The sequence below is a fragment of the Elephantulus edwardii genome, unplaced genomic scaffold (genome assembly GCF_000299155.1).
Source record: "Elephantulus edwardii isolate Elephantulus edwardi_28Jun2011 unplaced genomic scaffold, EleEdw1.0 scaffold00013, whole genome shotgun sequence".
Taxonomy (NCBI): domain Eukaryota; kingdom Metazoa; phylum Chordata; class Mammalia; order Macroscelidea; family Macroscelididae; genus Elephantulus; species Elephantulus edwardii.
Genome location: NW_006399763.1, coordinates 16467670 through 16482146, shown reverse-complemented (window position 1 = coordinate 16482146; position 14477 = coordinate 16467670). Strand labels below are relative to the sequence as shown.

Here is a 14477-nt window from a genome sequence, read left to right as displayed (position 1 = left end):
CCAGCCCTCCATCTAATAACTTATATATGAAGCTTCCATGGCTTCTGTGATTTCAAACATATCAGCTGATGGTAGTTCCTTATGTTGGGATCAGTGTCTCTGAAGTTTAGTCGCAATATTTATCGGTCAAAGGTGATGCATCCTGTAGAATTGCTGTGTAGATAGGTTGCCCGAGGGCCGGAACGGATGTCGCGTGCTTCTGGCGTCTCCGATTACCTGGGAAGATAGGGGGGGTCTGCGGGGTCTGGTGGCTGTCGCGTGAGGCGCCCAACTTCAGCCAGTCAGAGCCGAGCCTCTGTTTTGAGTTAGTTTTTTGCAAAGAGAATTGGTTGAAATATTTCAGGAAGTAACATCTAAACAAGAGCTAATGGTAATGAAGGAATACGTTCAAACTGCACTGAAAGTACTCACAAAAAAACAAGGCCCCAGAAGTCGATGGAACACCATTCATGAGTTTCAACTAACAGATGTAGCCCTGCATGTGCTAACCAGGTTTTGCTAAAAAATCTGAAGGACAGCCACCTGGCCAGCTTAGTAGAAGAGATCTATACTGATTCTTATTCCCAAAAAAGGTGATCTAACAGAATGTGGAAAACACATGCAAGCAAAATACTGAAGATTATCCAAAAACAGTGACAACAACCCATTGACAGAGAACTAGCAGGAGTTCAGGCAAGGTTTAGAAAAGGCCATGCCACTGAATATATCATTGCTGATGTCAGATGGACCTGAGCAGAAAGCAGAGAATAGCAAAAGAATCTCTATTTGTGCTTTATTGACAAATGCAAAGGCATTTGACTGTGTGGATTATAACAATTTATCGCTAACACTACTGACAAGACTGGGATTCTCTGAATACTTAATTATGATTATGTGAAACCTACTCCCAGAAGAAGCTATTATCTGAATAGTCTGAAAAAAGGAAAAAGAGATAGTTTGACTTTGCTTTAGTTAAGAGATGATTTATTATTTGACTTATGAAGATGGGATATAGTATGTTAATACCTTGTGGAAAGTACTTTACAGAGCCTATTTTACAATAATTATCTCCTTCAATGTCATGACTCACATGCAGTTATGCCTCAACTTTTTTATTGAAAGAATTAAGGCCAAAAGGTAAAGCAACTAGTTCAAAGTTATACAACTGCTTAGAGACAGAAGAGTGTCAAGTCAACCCTACAGATTATGTACTTTGAACTTTTTTCTTATTTATAATTATCACTCTAAAAAGTTCCAAACTCATTGCTTATCAATGATATTATTGAGTGGTTAAATAGAGTCGAAATCCCTACTCTTAGCTAACTCTCTATAGGGTTTTCAGAGGCAGTAAATCTCAAGGGAGGCTGGCCGCACAACTCCTTACCCCTAAGCCACCAGAGCTCTTTTATTGTTTATAAATATACAAGGAAAAGAGACCATTCGCTGGAAAAGTCATATAGGTTGCTAAAGAAATCATCAACAAAACGACTGATGATGTCAGATGGATCTTGGCTGAAAACAAAGAATACCAATGGGATATCTATCTGTGTTTTATTGACTATGCAAAGGATTTTGACTGTATGGATCATAACAAATTATGGCTAACATGGAGAAGAATAAGAATCCCAGAACACTTAATTGTGCTCATGTGATATACCAGACCAGGAGCAGGAGGTGATTGTCTTAGAACATTGTATTAGAACATTGTATGGTTTAAAATAAAAAAAGGTGTGTACCAGGGATGTGTGTTATTTCCTCATACCTATCAATTTGTATGCTGAGCAAATAATCTTAGAAGCTATACTCTAAAAAGACTGAAAACATTTGCTGCAGAAAATCAAAGACTAACTACAGCTTTCAATATGGATTATACTTCAACACCAATCAAATGCAAATCTTCATCCCTGGGCCAACAGCTAAATGGAGAAAAGACTAAAATGGTCAATTATTTCATGTTACTTGGATCCATAATCATTTGCCATGGTACCAGCAGTAAAGAAATCAAAAGACACAGAAAGAGGGACTCATCAGAGTTTGTCCTTAATGATGTAGCAAAAACAACTATGTTACTAGTTTAAATTAAAAGTTAGGGTGGGGGAGAAGAAAGGCAAAGGGAGAATGAAAACTGTGGAATAATGAATGAATGAAAATCCAGCTTTTCTATAAATTTTGTTAAAATCACAATAAAAAAGAAAAACAAAAAGAAATCAAAAGATAAAGTGCATTGGGAAAATGTGCTGTCAGGGACCTCTGCAATGATTTCAGTTTCAAGACTAAAGTGTAGCTTTATGAGTCATGGAAGAAACTTGAAGTGGTAATTATGGCAGTGGACCTGGTTACAGTACTAGTGGTTATGGACCAGGATATGTTTGAGACGTATTACTCCTGTATAGATCTGCCAAAGAAGGAACAATGACCCCTAGTCAGAAAAATTACGGCAAGTTAAACAGGAAACTCTTCTTGTTCAATACTGTCATAGCAACAGTTTGCAAAAAGTGCAGCTATTGATTAATGGAATTTTAGTCCTAATTAGATGTACATTCCCAAGGTCTTTTGGTCTTTTATCTCTTGTAACTTTTTGTCTTTTTCTTTTCATTACATAAGGTAGGTATACTGCTTTGAAAATTGTGATAGTGGTATCAGGAATTTAAAAAAAAATTGAGGAATTTTTCACTTAAAAAAAAGAATAATAGCATCTCATCATTAAGAAGCAATAAACCTTAGAAGATATGCTTTTATTTTCTCCAGCCAGCAGCCACTCTTCAGAAGTATGGCAATCCACTTTCATAAAAATGACAGTTTTGAATAATCTATGGGGCAGTCCTTTAACTAAGGACACTGAGTTGATTTTTTCCAATATAAAGATATGAGTCACTTAAGAGATAAAAAGAAAGTGATTTTATAAAAAAGTGAGCATCCATAGAAACAACTAGTACAAAGGACTAATGAACCGTTCAAGTCTCTATTTCCATAACCTTGAGACCATAAGAACTAGAGAGTAGTACCTGGTAATCACTGCTGACCCCTCTAAAAGGAATCACCATAGAAGGTCCCAGAGATAGTGAATGAAAAATGTAGAACTAAAAAATATAAAATGGCCAGGCTTACTAATCTGATAAAAGACAGGTGGGACCTCCAAGAATAGGGTCCTTTGTTATACTTCAAAAATGGAATACAAGTGACTCCTTTGGCTCAATTTTGAGCAAATAGATCAACTAATAAGGTAAAGAGTAACAATAAGGAGACAGTCACTTGCTACAATCAACCAATCACATTAAGATCAAATGGGCAGCATCTGTCCAGAGACAACGCTAAGAAGGCAGGAAAGGTTAAGAAAGAAAGAATCACAGAAAACAGAAAGAAAAAAAACAGAAAAAATCACAGGAAAGACATGGGAAGATTACGGTTACAATGTGGGTATTAAAATTTATGTCATAAAATAAAATATGCATTAAGAAACGAATTTGCTTTGTAAATTTTCACTTAAATGACTTTTTTTAAAAAAAAGTATTTTCAGGAGATTAATAAACCAACTACCCTTTCTCACAAATCCACTAAACTATAAAACATATACTGTAAAGCTTCTTTGAGAATCTTTCTGAAAGCAGGATATACATTTTGTACTTACATACAGAAGTAGCAGCAGCAATCAATCTTGTATTTGAGACTACTCCAAACTCCTAGGGGAAAAAGTACATAATATTAATGTAAAGAACCTTAGGATATTTGAAGTCTATTCAAAACCATATTTTCTATGCTTCTATCATGTTTATACTTTGTTCATCTTCTACCTAAGTCTAAATCATATAAACAAATCTCTAACTGCAGTTATTTTTTCCAAAAATTATTACAGTTTAAGAGAAGTTTTATTATTTAATAGGTACCATATTAGGAAGCAGTCCCTAAAAGAGGAGCTGTTAAGTCTAGATTCTGTGGCTATTTCAAGGAAAAAAACCCCACCAAGTATTCAATGGAATTCGAACTAAGTGGAATCTCATGTCCTTTAAAAGTAAAGCACTTGTACTTTTTTTTTAAAAAAAATTATTAATTTTAATGAACATTTACAAAGATTTTATATTTCCATTCATTCATTGTTACACTGTTCTCCCTGCCCAGACCTCCCCCCAGTTTGATCCTCTTTGAAAAATAAAATTCTTTCATTGGCATAAAACCTTCCCCACCCCCCAACAGTTGTACTTCTAAAAAGTATACTTTGTAACATCACCAAAACAACTCAAAAATGATCACACCAACAATTATCCTTTGCAGAGCAGGGAATCAAAAGAATCGCATAAGTCTTTTGATGTCAGTTCTCATGTCCCTCTTTAACCTAATATACATTATAGAAACAAGTAATATTTGTCAGATGACTCACTTATATATGCTGTCTCAGCTAATTTTACATTAAGGGAACTCTAGGGACTTGTTGTTATGCGCCATCAAGTCGAATACAACTCATAGCAAATGTGTAAACAACTGATTTAAATCCTGTCCTATCCTGACAATCTCTGACAGCCTCAAGCCTATTGCTGTAGTCACTATGTCAATCCACTTGTTGAGGGTCTTCCTCTTTTTAAACGTCCTTTGCCAAGGAGCAGGCTTTCCTAGCAACATGCTCAAAGTATACAAGACAAAGTTTTATTATACTTGCTTCAGAGAAGCATTCTGGTCCTCAAACTAACATAATTTCTTCTCAGTAATTGGGAGATGTCCCTAATTGTAGATTTTCTGGTGCAGTGCGGCTCCTTATTTTCTGACTGCTCGTAACAAAGGTGTTAATTGGTCAAGTGGTAAAAATCTTTGTTTTCTTGACATTGAGAAGCAATCCATACCAAAGGCTGCATTCCTTGATCTTCTCCAAACAGTGCTTCAAGTTCTCCTCACTTTCAGCAAGTAATATTATGTCACCTGCATAACACAGGTTATTGACCAGTCTCCCTCCAAGCCTCATGCCACCCTCCTCTTCACAGAGTCCAGCTTCTAGATAATTTGCTCAGTATATAGACTGACTGTGGATCCGAGTAAGGTGTAATTGCTAACAACCTCAATCTCTTCTCCATCTATTATGGTGCTGCCATTTGGCCCAGTGGTAAGAATCTTTGTCTTCTTTATATTGAGCTTCAATCCATATTGAAGACTATAGTCCTTGACCTTCTGCAGTAAGTGCTTCAGGTCTTCTTCAGTTTCAGCAAGCAAAGTTGTGTCATCTGCATATCATAGGTTGTTAATGAGTGTTCCTCCAATTTTGATGCCACACTTTTCATAAAGCCTTGCTTCTCAAATGATCTATTTTGCATAGACTGAAAAGGCAAGGAGATAAGAAGCATCCCTGATGCACTCGTTTGCTGATTTTGAATGCTGCAGTGTTTCCTTGCTCTGCTCTGAGGAATCCTTCTCGATCCAAGTATACATTTCGTATAAGCATGATCAAGTGTTCTGCGATTTCCATCTTCCTCAAGGTTAGCCACAGTTAATTGTGATCCACACAGTCAAATGCCTTTGCATAGTCAATGAAACACAAACATTCTTCTGCTACTCTCTGCTTTCTGCCAAAATCCATCTGACACTGGAAATGATGTCCCTAGTGCCATGACCTCTTCTAAACCCAGCCTGTATTTCTGGTAGTTCTCTGTCAATTTACTTTTCAAGACTTTTCTGGATAATCTTCAGCAGGATTTTGCTAGTATGTTATATTAGTGGTATTGTTCAATAATTTCCACACTCTGTTGGGTCACCTTTTTTTGGAATGGGAATAAATATGGATCTCTTCCAATCAGTTGGCCAAATAGTTGTCCTCCAGATTTCTTGGCACAACCTTGTGAGCACATCTAGGGCAGCATCTGTTTGCTGAAATACACCGACTGGTATTCCATCAATTCCTTGGGCATTCCATCAATTCCTTGGGCTATATTTTTTGTCAAGTCCCCTGTACTTCCTCCTTCATCACCATTTCCTTTTGCTCATATGTTGTTTCTTGAAATTCTTCTGTGTCAGCCAATTCCTTTCGGTACAATCACTCTGTATACTCCTTTCATCTGCTTTTAATGCTTCTTGAATCATTCAATATTCTGCCCATAGCATCCTTAGGCATTGCAACTCATGGCTTGAATTTATTCTTTAGTTCAGATTAAGAAATGCTGAGCAAATTTGGCCCCTTAGAATTTTTGACTCCAGTTCCTTGTACATTTCATTATAATAATATTTTGCCTGTCTTCCCGAGCAACCCTTTGAAATCTTCTATTCAGCTCCTTAACTTCTTGATTTCTTCCCTTTGCCTTGGCTTCTCAGCAATATTCAGAGTCACTTCTGACATCCATTTTGGCCTTTTCTTCTTCCTTCTTAGTTATGACTTTTTGCATTCTTCAAGAACAATATTCTTGATATCTTCTCACAGATCATCTGGTCTTTATTCATTAGTGTTCAGGGCCTCAAACCTACTCTGGATTTGGTTTTTAAATTCATGGGAGATTTGGTTTTTAAATTCATGGGAGATAGACTCAAGGTCAAATTTTTATTCCTGTGGATATGATTTAACCTTTAGTTTTAATTTTAACTGCATATGAGCAGTTGATGGTCTGTTCCACAACCAGCACCTGGCCTAGTTTTTACTGATATTGAACGTCTCCAACAGTTCCTTCCACAGATGTAATCAATCTGATTCCTGTGCATCCCTCCAGGTGAAATCCATGTGTGTAGCATGCATTTATGTTTTTATAAAAGGTATTAGCTATGAATAAATCATTGTACAGAATTCTGATTCTATCCCCAGCCTCATTTCTGTCACCAAGTCCGTATTTTCCAACTACTGATCCTTCTTCCTGATTCCCAACTTTTGTATTCCAGTCACCCATTATGATTAAAGAATCTTGGTTACATGTTTGATAGATTTCTGATAGCAGCAGTTGATAGAAATCATTGATTTCTTCCTCTTTGGCTCTGGTTGTAGGAGCATAAATTTGAATGATAGTGGCATTAACAGGTCTTCCTTGTATGCATCTGGATATTATCCTGTAACTCACAATATTGTATTTCAAGATGTACCTAGAATGGCCTTTTAACTATGAAAGCGACCCTGGTTTTTTTTCCACCTTTTCATCAATAGATTGTAAGATCACGGTATTAAAAATGTCCCATGCTAATCCATCTCATTTCACTAATACCCACTGTCAATATTTATGTGTTCCATTTCTTTCTTTACAATGTCTAGTTTTCCCACATTCATGCTTCTCACATTCCATGTACCAAATATTAATTTCTTCTTAAAACTGTTTCTCCACCTTTGTGTTTCCAAATTTGAGGGTTCAACTTCAGTTGCCATATCTGTTAATCTGTTAATGTGTACTCTGCTGTACACAGGGTTTTCTAAGGCCAGTTATATTTCTGAAGTGGATGGCCAATCCTTCTTCCTAATCTGTCTTAATCTGGATGTTCACTGTTAGAAAAATATCTATCAGACAAGTATTTTACCTAGCAGGTGAAAGACACTTCCCTTACAGAAATAACCAATACATTCACTGCCCACCCACCCCCATGCACGTGTGACTAGTCTCTACCCCTTCCCTGGTACCTCCCCATTCCTTACACATCAACAGCTACCTGGCCAAACCCTCCCTTCCCCAGCCACCTCTCAATATAATCACCAGTCACTTCTGTGATGCTTTACACTACACACTGCTACTGGTTTCTCATGCTGTTATCCATCTCTTGTGTAGGAAGATATAAGTCCAAATCCCATGTACCAACTTCAGAGAAAGATTTTTGCTTGAGGCTGTACTAAGGGAAGATTCTGGCCACAGGCCTCCATACTGTCTCTGTTTACAATGCTAACACAATGTGATAGTTCCAAGGTCTTGACAGGTCTCTTCTAGATCTGATGAGGCATTGGGAAAATCTATTGTCATGGACCTCTCAAGAGTGCTGAAGAGCAATGATTTCAGTCTAGATACAAAGGTATGTCTAATCCAGGCCATGATCTTCTCAATTACTTGCTATACTTCAGAGAGTTGGACAATGACTAAGGATGACAGAGAAGAATAGATGCCTCCAAGTTGTAGTGCTGGAGAAGTCTTGGACATACCATGGACTGCCAAGAAAACAAAGAGGTCTGTCTTGGAGAGGATGAAGTCTCTCCTTGGAGGCTATGATTTTGAAACTCTGCCTCACTTTGGGCACATGGCCAGAAGAGATCAGTCCTTGGAGAAGGACATCATGCACAGAAGGGTGGATGGACAGCCCAGGAGAGGGAGACACCAGATGAGATGGATTGATACAGTAACAGGGCAATGGGGTATGGTGTGTTGGAATTAATGAGACTGGCTCAGGACAGGGAAGGTTTCAGAGTTGCTGTACATTGTTGTTATGTGGAGTCGAGTCGCTTGCGACTCACAGCGACCCTATGTAAAACAGCCCTAAACTCTGCTCTGTCCTGTGCCAATTGCACTGTCTCCAATACACCCATCCTGATTACCTCAGCCACTGAATCAATCCACCTCATAGAGGGTCTTCCCCTCCTGCACAATCCCTCCACCCTCCCAAGCATGATGTCCCTCTCCAAGGACCAGTCCCTCCTTACAACATGTCCAAAGTATGTCAGATGAAGCCTCAGGATCCTTGCCTCCAAGGAGCAGCCGGTTGAACCCTCTCCAGGGTGAATCTGTTTGTTTTCCTAGCAGTCCATGGTACCCTCAATACGCTTCTCCAGCACCACAGCTCAAAGGCATCAATTCTCCTTCTATCCTCCCCGGTCATAGTCCAACTCTCTGATGCATAACAAGTGATTGCAAAGACAATGTCCTGTATCAGGTGCACCTTAGTCTCCAGAAAGACACCACTGCTCTTCAGTACTTTGGAGAGGTCCCTAACAGCAGACTTTCCCATCGCAATACATCTTTTAATTTCCTGGCTGCTGGTGCCAAGAATGTTAACTGTGGAGCCAAGCAAATTAAAGCTGTGAACAATCTCAATCTCTTCACCATCCATCTTGATGCTACCAATTGGTCTAGGGGTGAGAATCTCTGTCTTCTTGACATTGAGCCTCAATCCATATTGAAGGCTGCAGTCCTTGACCCTCTGCAGCAAGCGCTTCAGGTCCTCCTCAGTTTCAGCAGGCAGGGTTGTGTCATCTGCGTAACACAGGTTGTTGACAGATCTTCCAACAATCCTGACGCTGTACATAGGGGCGCTATATATCGCAAGTGACTCAGTGGCACATTAAAAACAACATACTATGACAGGTTTTGGAAGCAGGAGGGGCATCTACTTCCTAAATAACATGCCTCTGGAAACTCTATGAACTTTGATAAATGTTGGTAGTTGTAGAGGGGCTTCAGGCCTTTTGTTCATAGAGTCACTATGAGTCATGCTTGACTCTAAGGTAATCAACAACAACAATACAGATTGAATAGGTACAAAAAGAAAACAACACTGATGCACCCCCTTCTCAATTTTAAACCCATAAGTGTTTCCCTGCTTTGTTCATATGACAGCTTCCTGGTCCAGTTATGGGTTCCTCATGAGCATAATTAAGTATTCTGGGATTCCCATTTTTCTCAATGATAGCCACAATTTGTTATGATCCACATAGTCAAATGCCTTTGCATAGTCAACAATGCATAGACATATATATCTACCCCCTCCCCCAAAACACTCCTAGACCCAGACTGTTGTCATATATAGGGAAGGGTTGGGGAGAAAATTGAGAAGAGTGGACAAATAATGAATACTGCCTTAGAACAAATGAAAGGAAGAACTGCCCAAAAGGAATATATGATTAGGCATTATATGTATGATCTTTGTTTTCTTGATGTAGAGATGTAATCCATATTGAAGGTATAGTCTTTGATTTTCTGCAGCAAGCATTTCAAGTTCTCCTCACTTTTAGCAAGCAAGGTTGTGTCATCCACAAAACAGAGGTTACTGAAGAGTCATCCTCCAATCCTGTATAAAACAGTTTTTCCTTAAAGAATTTAACAAAACCCTCTTCTGGCTTCTTAAATAACCAGCTCCAATCAGAGTACCTCAAACTTGTTTTTGTTAATACTATTTTAAATACATTTAACTTTCACTTTTTGGTAAAAGATGATCTAATGAGTAATTTTAAAACTAAATCAAAATGGACCATAAGAAACACAAATTTACTTGGTTAAAATTATATTAAATATTCAAGAATATGATTCCCTTTCTCTAGACATTGCTTAATTAGATAAATTGCTTTTGTTTTTATATGCCATTGAGTTGCTTGTGACTCACAGAGACCCTATATACAACAGCCCTGAAGCGTGCCTTGTCCTGAGCCTGTCTCACTCTTTCTGACACAGCTACTTCCATTGCCCTAGTTACAGTACCAATCCATATTAACCAGGGTCTTCCTCTCCTGCACTGTCCCTCCACCTTTCTGACGATGTCCTTCTCCAAGCACCCGGTCCCTCCTGGCCACATGCCAAAAGTATGTGAGAAGGAGCTTAAAAACCTTAGCCTTTAAGGAGAAACTTGGTTGAACCCTCTCCAAGAAAGACCTATTTGCTTTCCTGGTGCTTCCTGGTATGTTCAAGAATCTTCTTCAGCATCAAACTCAAAGGCATCAATTCTTCTTCTATCATCCTTAGTCATTGTCCAGCTCTCTGATGCATATCAAGTAATGGTGAAGACCACGGCCTGGATAAGGCGCACCTCAGCCTCTAGACTGACCTCGTTGCTTCTCAGTACTCTGGAGAGGTCCGTGACAGCAGATTCATCTTTTGATTTCCTGACTGTTGGTGCCAAGAGTATTGATTGTGGAGCTCAGCAAGCTATAACTGTTAACAACCTCAACCTCTTCTCCATCTATCAGGGTGCTTCCAATTGGCCCAGTGCTGAGAATCTTGTCTTCTTGATATTGAACTTCAAGCCATATTGAGGACTACAGTCCTTGACTTTCTGAAACAAACACTTCAGGTCTTCCACAGTTTCAGCAAACAAGGTTGTGTCATCTGTGTATCAAAGATTGTTAATTAGTCTTCCTCCAATCCCGATGCCACATTATTTCTCATAAAGCCCAGCCTCTGAATGATCTGCATATAGACTAAAAAAGTATGGAGACAGGACACTTCTGATGCACTGCTTTCCTGATAAATACTAAGATTTTAAAAAGCTAAGATTATATGGAATTACTATCTAAATTTTAGCTGAGCTCTCTCAACTATAATAGAAAACACATAAGTTAAAAATTGAGGTGTTTGGTCTCAGCTACAATTCCTAGCCCCTCTCCTTTACCAGTCAAACTTTTCCTTGATAGAATATATATAACTATTAAGGGCGGTATCAGTCCAGACAGTAATGGTAAGTCAACTGCTATTCACACCAACCTTATAAGATAAAGTAGAACTGCCTGATAGTGTTTCCATGGAATAAATCTTTATGGGAGCAACCTGCCTACTCTCTTCTTCCATGAAGCAGATTGTAGACTTGAAATGCCAACCTTTTGGTGGATGCTGTTATGTGCCACTGAGCAGAAACTGACTCAAAGTCATCCCTCCAGCAGGTCTTCAGAAGCTATAAATTACATGGGAGGAGACTGCCCTTCTTCCTGGGAGACTTGAACTTTGTGCCTTTGGGTTAACTCCCTATCACTAGCCCATCAGAGGCTGTTGGTTAGCAGCCCAGTACTTACCCTACTGCTGCTCCACTGTTGTGAGGTGTTGATGAATAGCATTCAACTCATAACAACCCTAAGAACAGATCTGAACCCTGTCCTATTTTGAGTCATCCTTATCATCTCTCTGATAGACTTGAGCCCACTGTCACAATCATTGTATCAGTCCATTTCACTAAGGGTCTTCCTCTCCCAGGGCTCCTCAAACCAAGTAAAACCACACTCAATGCCATTGAGCTGTCTAATTCATAGTGACCCTCCGTCATATTTCCAAGGCTGTAAACTGCTCTCATGGACCTCTCCTCAGTACTAATGAACAATGATGTCAGTTTAAAGACTAAGGTGCATTGATTCAAAACACTGTTAGGTAATGTCAAGTGGAACCAACTTACAACTGACTGGCAGGTTTTAGAGGCAGTAAATTGCATGGAAGGAGACTGTTTCTTTTTCTCTTATGAAGCAGCTTGGGGATTTGATCTGCCTGCCTCTAGATCATCAGCACAACTCCTTACACTAAGTCACCAGAGCTCGATCCAAACCACAGTCTTTTCAATTACCTGCTACGCATCTGAACCTTGGACAATAAATAAGGATGACAGAAGAATCGGTGCCTTTGAGTTGTGGTACTGGAGAAATGTACTGACTAGCCCAAGGATTGCTAAAAGAATAAGCAGGTTGTCCCGGAGAAAGCGAAACCAGGGTGCTTCATGGAAGCAAGGATGGTGAAACCCTGTCTCACATTACTTTGGGAATGTTTTAAGGAGAAGACAGTCCTTGAAGGTCATCATTCTTGTGGAGATGGACTCTCACAGTAACAGTGGATTGAAGAATGCTGGAGATGGTGAGGATAGCATAGGATAATGAAAAGTTCAGAGCTGTTATTCATAGGGTTACTATGAGTCATAATCAATTTGACAGCATATAACAACAACAGTTTTGTAGGCAGCCAATCATCAGGGGGCAAGTAAGAAAGACAGAACACAGGAAGCATAAAGGGGGTTAGAATATTCTGGTTACAGAAGAAAAGCAGTGGCACTTATTGAATACTCTACTATACTCATTGCCAACAAGTTGGAACCAACTCATCGATGACCCTCCACTGGGTTTTTGGAGACTGTAAATCGCAATGGAGGAAACTATCTTTTTCCTATGGAGACAGTGGTGGATCCAAACCACTAGAGAGGTGCCACCCTATAGGGTAGCTGCATAGTTTCCTATGGATTACCACAAGAGAGCTCCTTTACTCAATACTAGTGCCAAATAATAAGGGTCTTTGAAAAAGAACATCAGATCAGAAGCTTGATTCTCGGGATTCAAAAACTGACTCCACTGCCTACCAGCTATGTAATTTTCAGTACACTTCTCAGACTCTTCGTGTCTCGTTTTCCTCATGTGCAAAATGAGGATATTTTTGCTATATTTCCCAAGTTTTGTTATGAGAATTAAATCAGCTTACGTGCAAAGAACTTAGAATAGTGCTTGGTACATAGAAATGCTATCTAGGTATTTGTTAAATATATACCCAAAAGGATAAACATTATATAAGATCACTATAAATAAAGTTAGAAAACAATAAGGCTTACACACAGATAGGATCATTCTAGTAGGGAAAAGGAGGATATAGGTGTAAATATTAACAAATGGATAACAGACAGTAAGACGAGTAAAGACAATATGGAGTAAGTGGGTGATGAGACATGAGTATTCTAATTAACGTTATAAAACAAAATGAGTATGAATAATTGGATGAAATATTAATATGCTTTGTAAACTTTCATGCTGATCATAATAAAAAACAAAATCACTTTGGAAGAAAAAATAATGACATAGATATTTACTTGATTTTGTAATTATTCCAATATTCTACATAAATCACAGTAAGTTATTATTTTTATCATACATAAATAAGGACAGATAAAGCAACAGATATTCATAATGCTTAGAAAAAGAAAATTATTTAATACCTCTACTTTGGATGCCAAAAACACACATGTTGGAGCCATTAACACAGGATCTATACTTTTCAGAGAATACCTATAATATTATAAAACAAAGTGAAATGTCATTCATATCAAAAATATATTCAAAAAAGGTCAAGCTAATTAAATTTAAAAATATGGTTTACCCATATTGAATAAAAGTTTCAAATAGACAAAATATATCCCCAGAACAAATTGGCCTTACCTGGCATAGAATCTCTTAAAATAGACTGTAGCAGTGGCAATTACTTGTTGTCTTAATTTAAGATGTTCACCTAATGCCTGGATAACTAAAAAGGAAATAAGAACATTCTAAGTATTGCTTTTAGAAATTATTACAACAATATTAGCATTAAAGATAAACATCTGAATAAAAAAAAATCTACACATGGTACAAAGCTCTAAAAATATATAATTGGGTGATCCAACAACTCATAGCAACCCTAGGTATTACAAAGGAGGACTACTCCATAGGGATTTCCTGGTAGTAATCTTTATCAAGCAGAACATGCTTTCTAGGGAGGATTAATGCTGGGCATTCCTCTCTCTACCTTTTAAATATTTTCTATGTTTTTCTTCTTATTTTTTACATAAGTTGAAACTACTAGGTACTTATCAAACGAATTTTACCTACTATCTTACAGTTTATTCATAAAAAATCTTTAATGAATCTTTAAAACTGAGAGTAAACTGATGCCTTGAAAGATCCAATTACAAAGCCATCACATGTCAAAGCCAACATCTTAGGATTCTACATTTTGTGCCACAAAGCAAAGTTGTAAATTATGAATAACCAATATAGAATGCCAAGGCACAGAATAAATTATTCTTAGAGTACTTTGCTTTACAAAGTAAGCTGCTGTAGTCAACCTTAACCTTTTTTTTTTTTT

At 38.1% G+C, this 14477-nt stretch overlaps 1 protein-coding gene across 2 annotated transcripts in view; it reads right to left on the bottom strand.

The window, feature by feature from the left end:
- Window positions 1–14477, bottom strand: part of CCNC (cyclin C) — a 40299-nt gene that overhangs the window by 20858 nt on the left and 4964 nt on the right. For both annotated transcript variants that reach the window (XM_006881195.1, XM_006881194.1), the window contains 3 exons: window positions 13793–13877; window positions 13573–13642; window positions 3608–3659 (listed from right to left, as the gene is read on the bottom strand). In XM_006881195.1, coding sequence (XP_006881257.1) covers window positions 3608–3659; window positions 13573–13611 — 91 coding nt within the window. In that variant the 5' untranslated portion in view covers window positions 13612–13642; window positions 13793–13877. The remainder of the gene's footprint in view (window positions 1–3607; window positions 3660–13572; window positions 13643–13792; window positions 13878–14477) is intronic.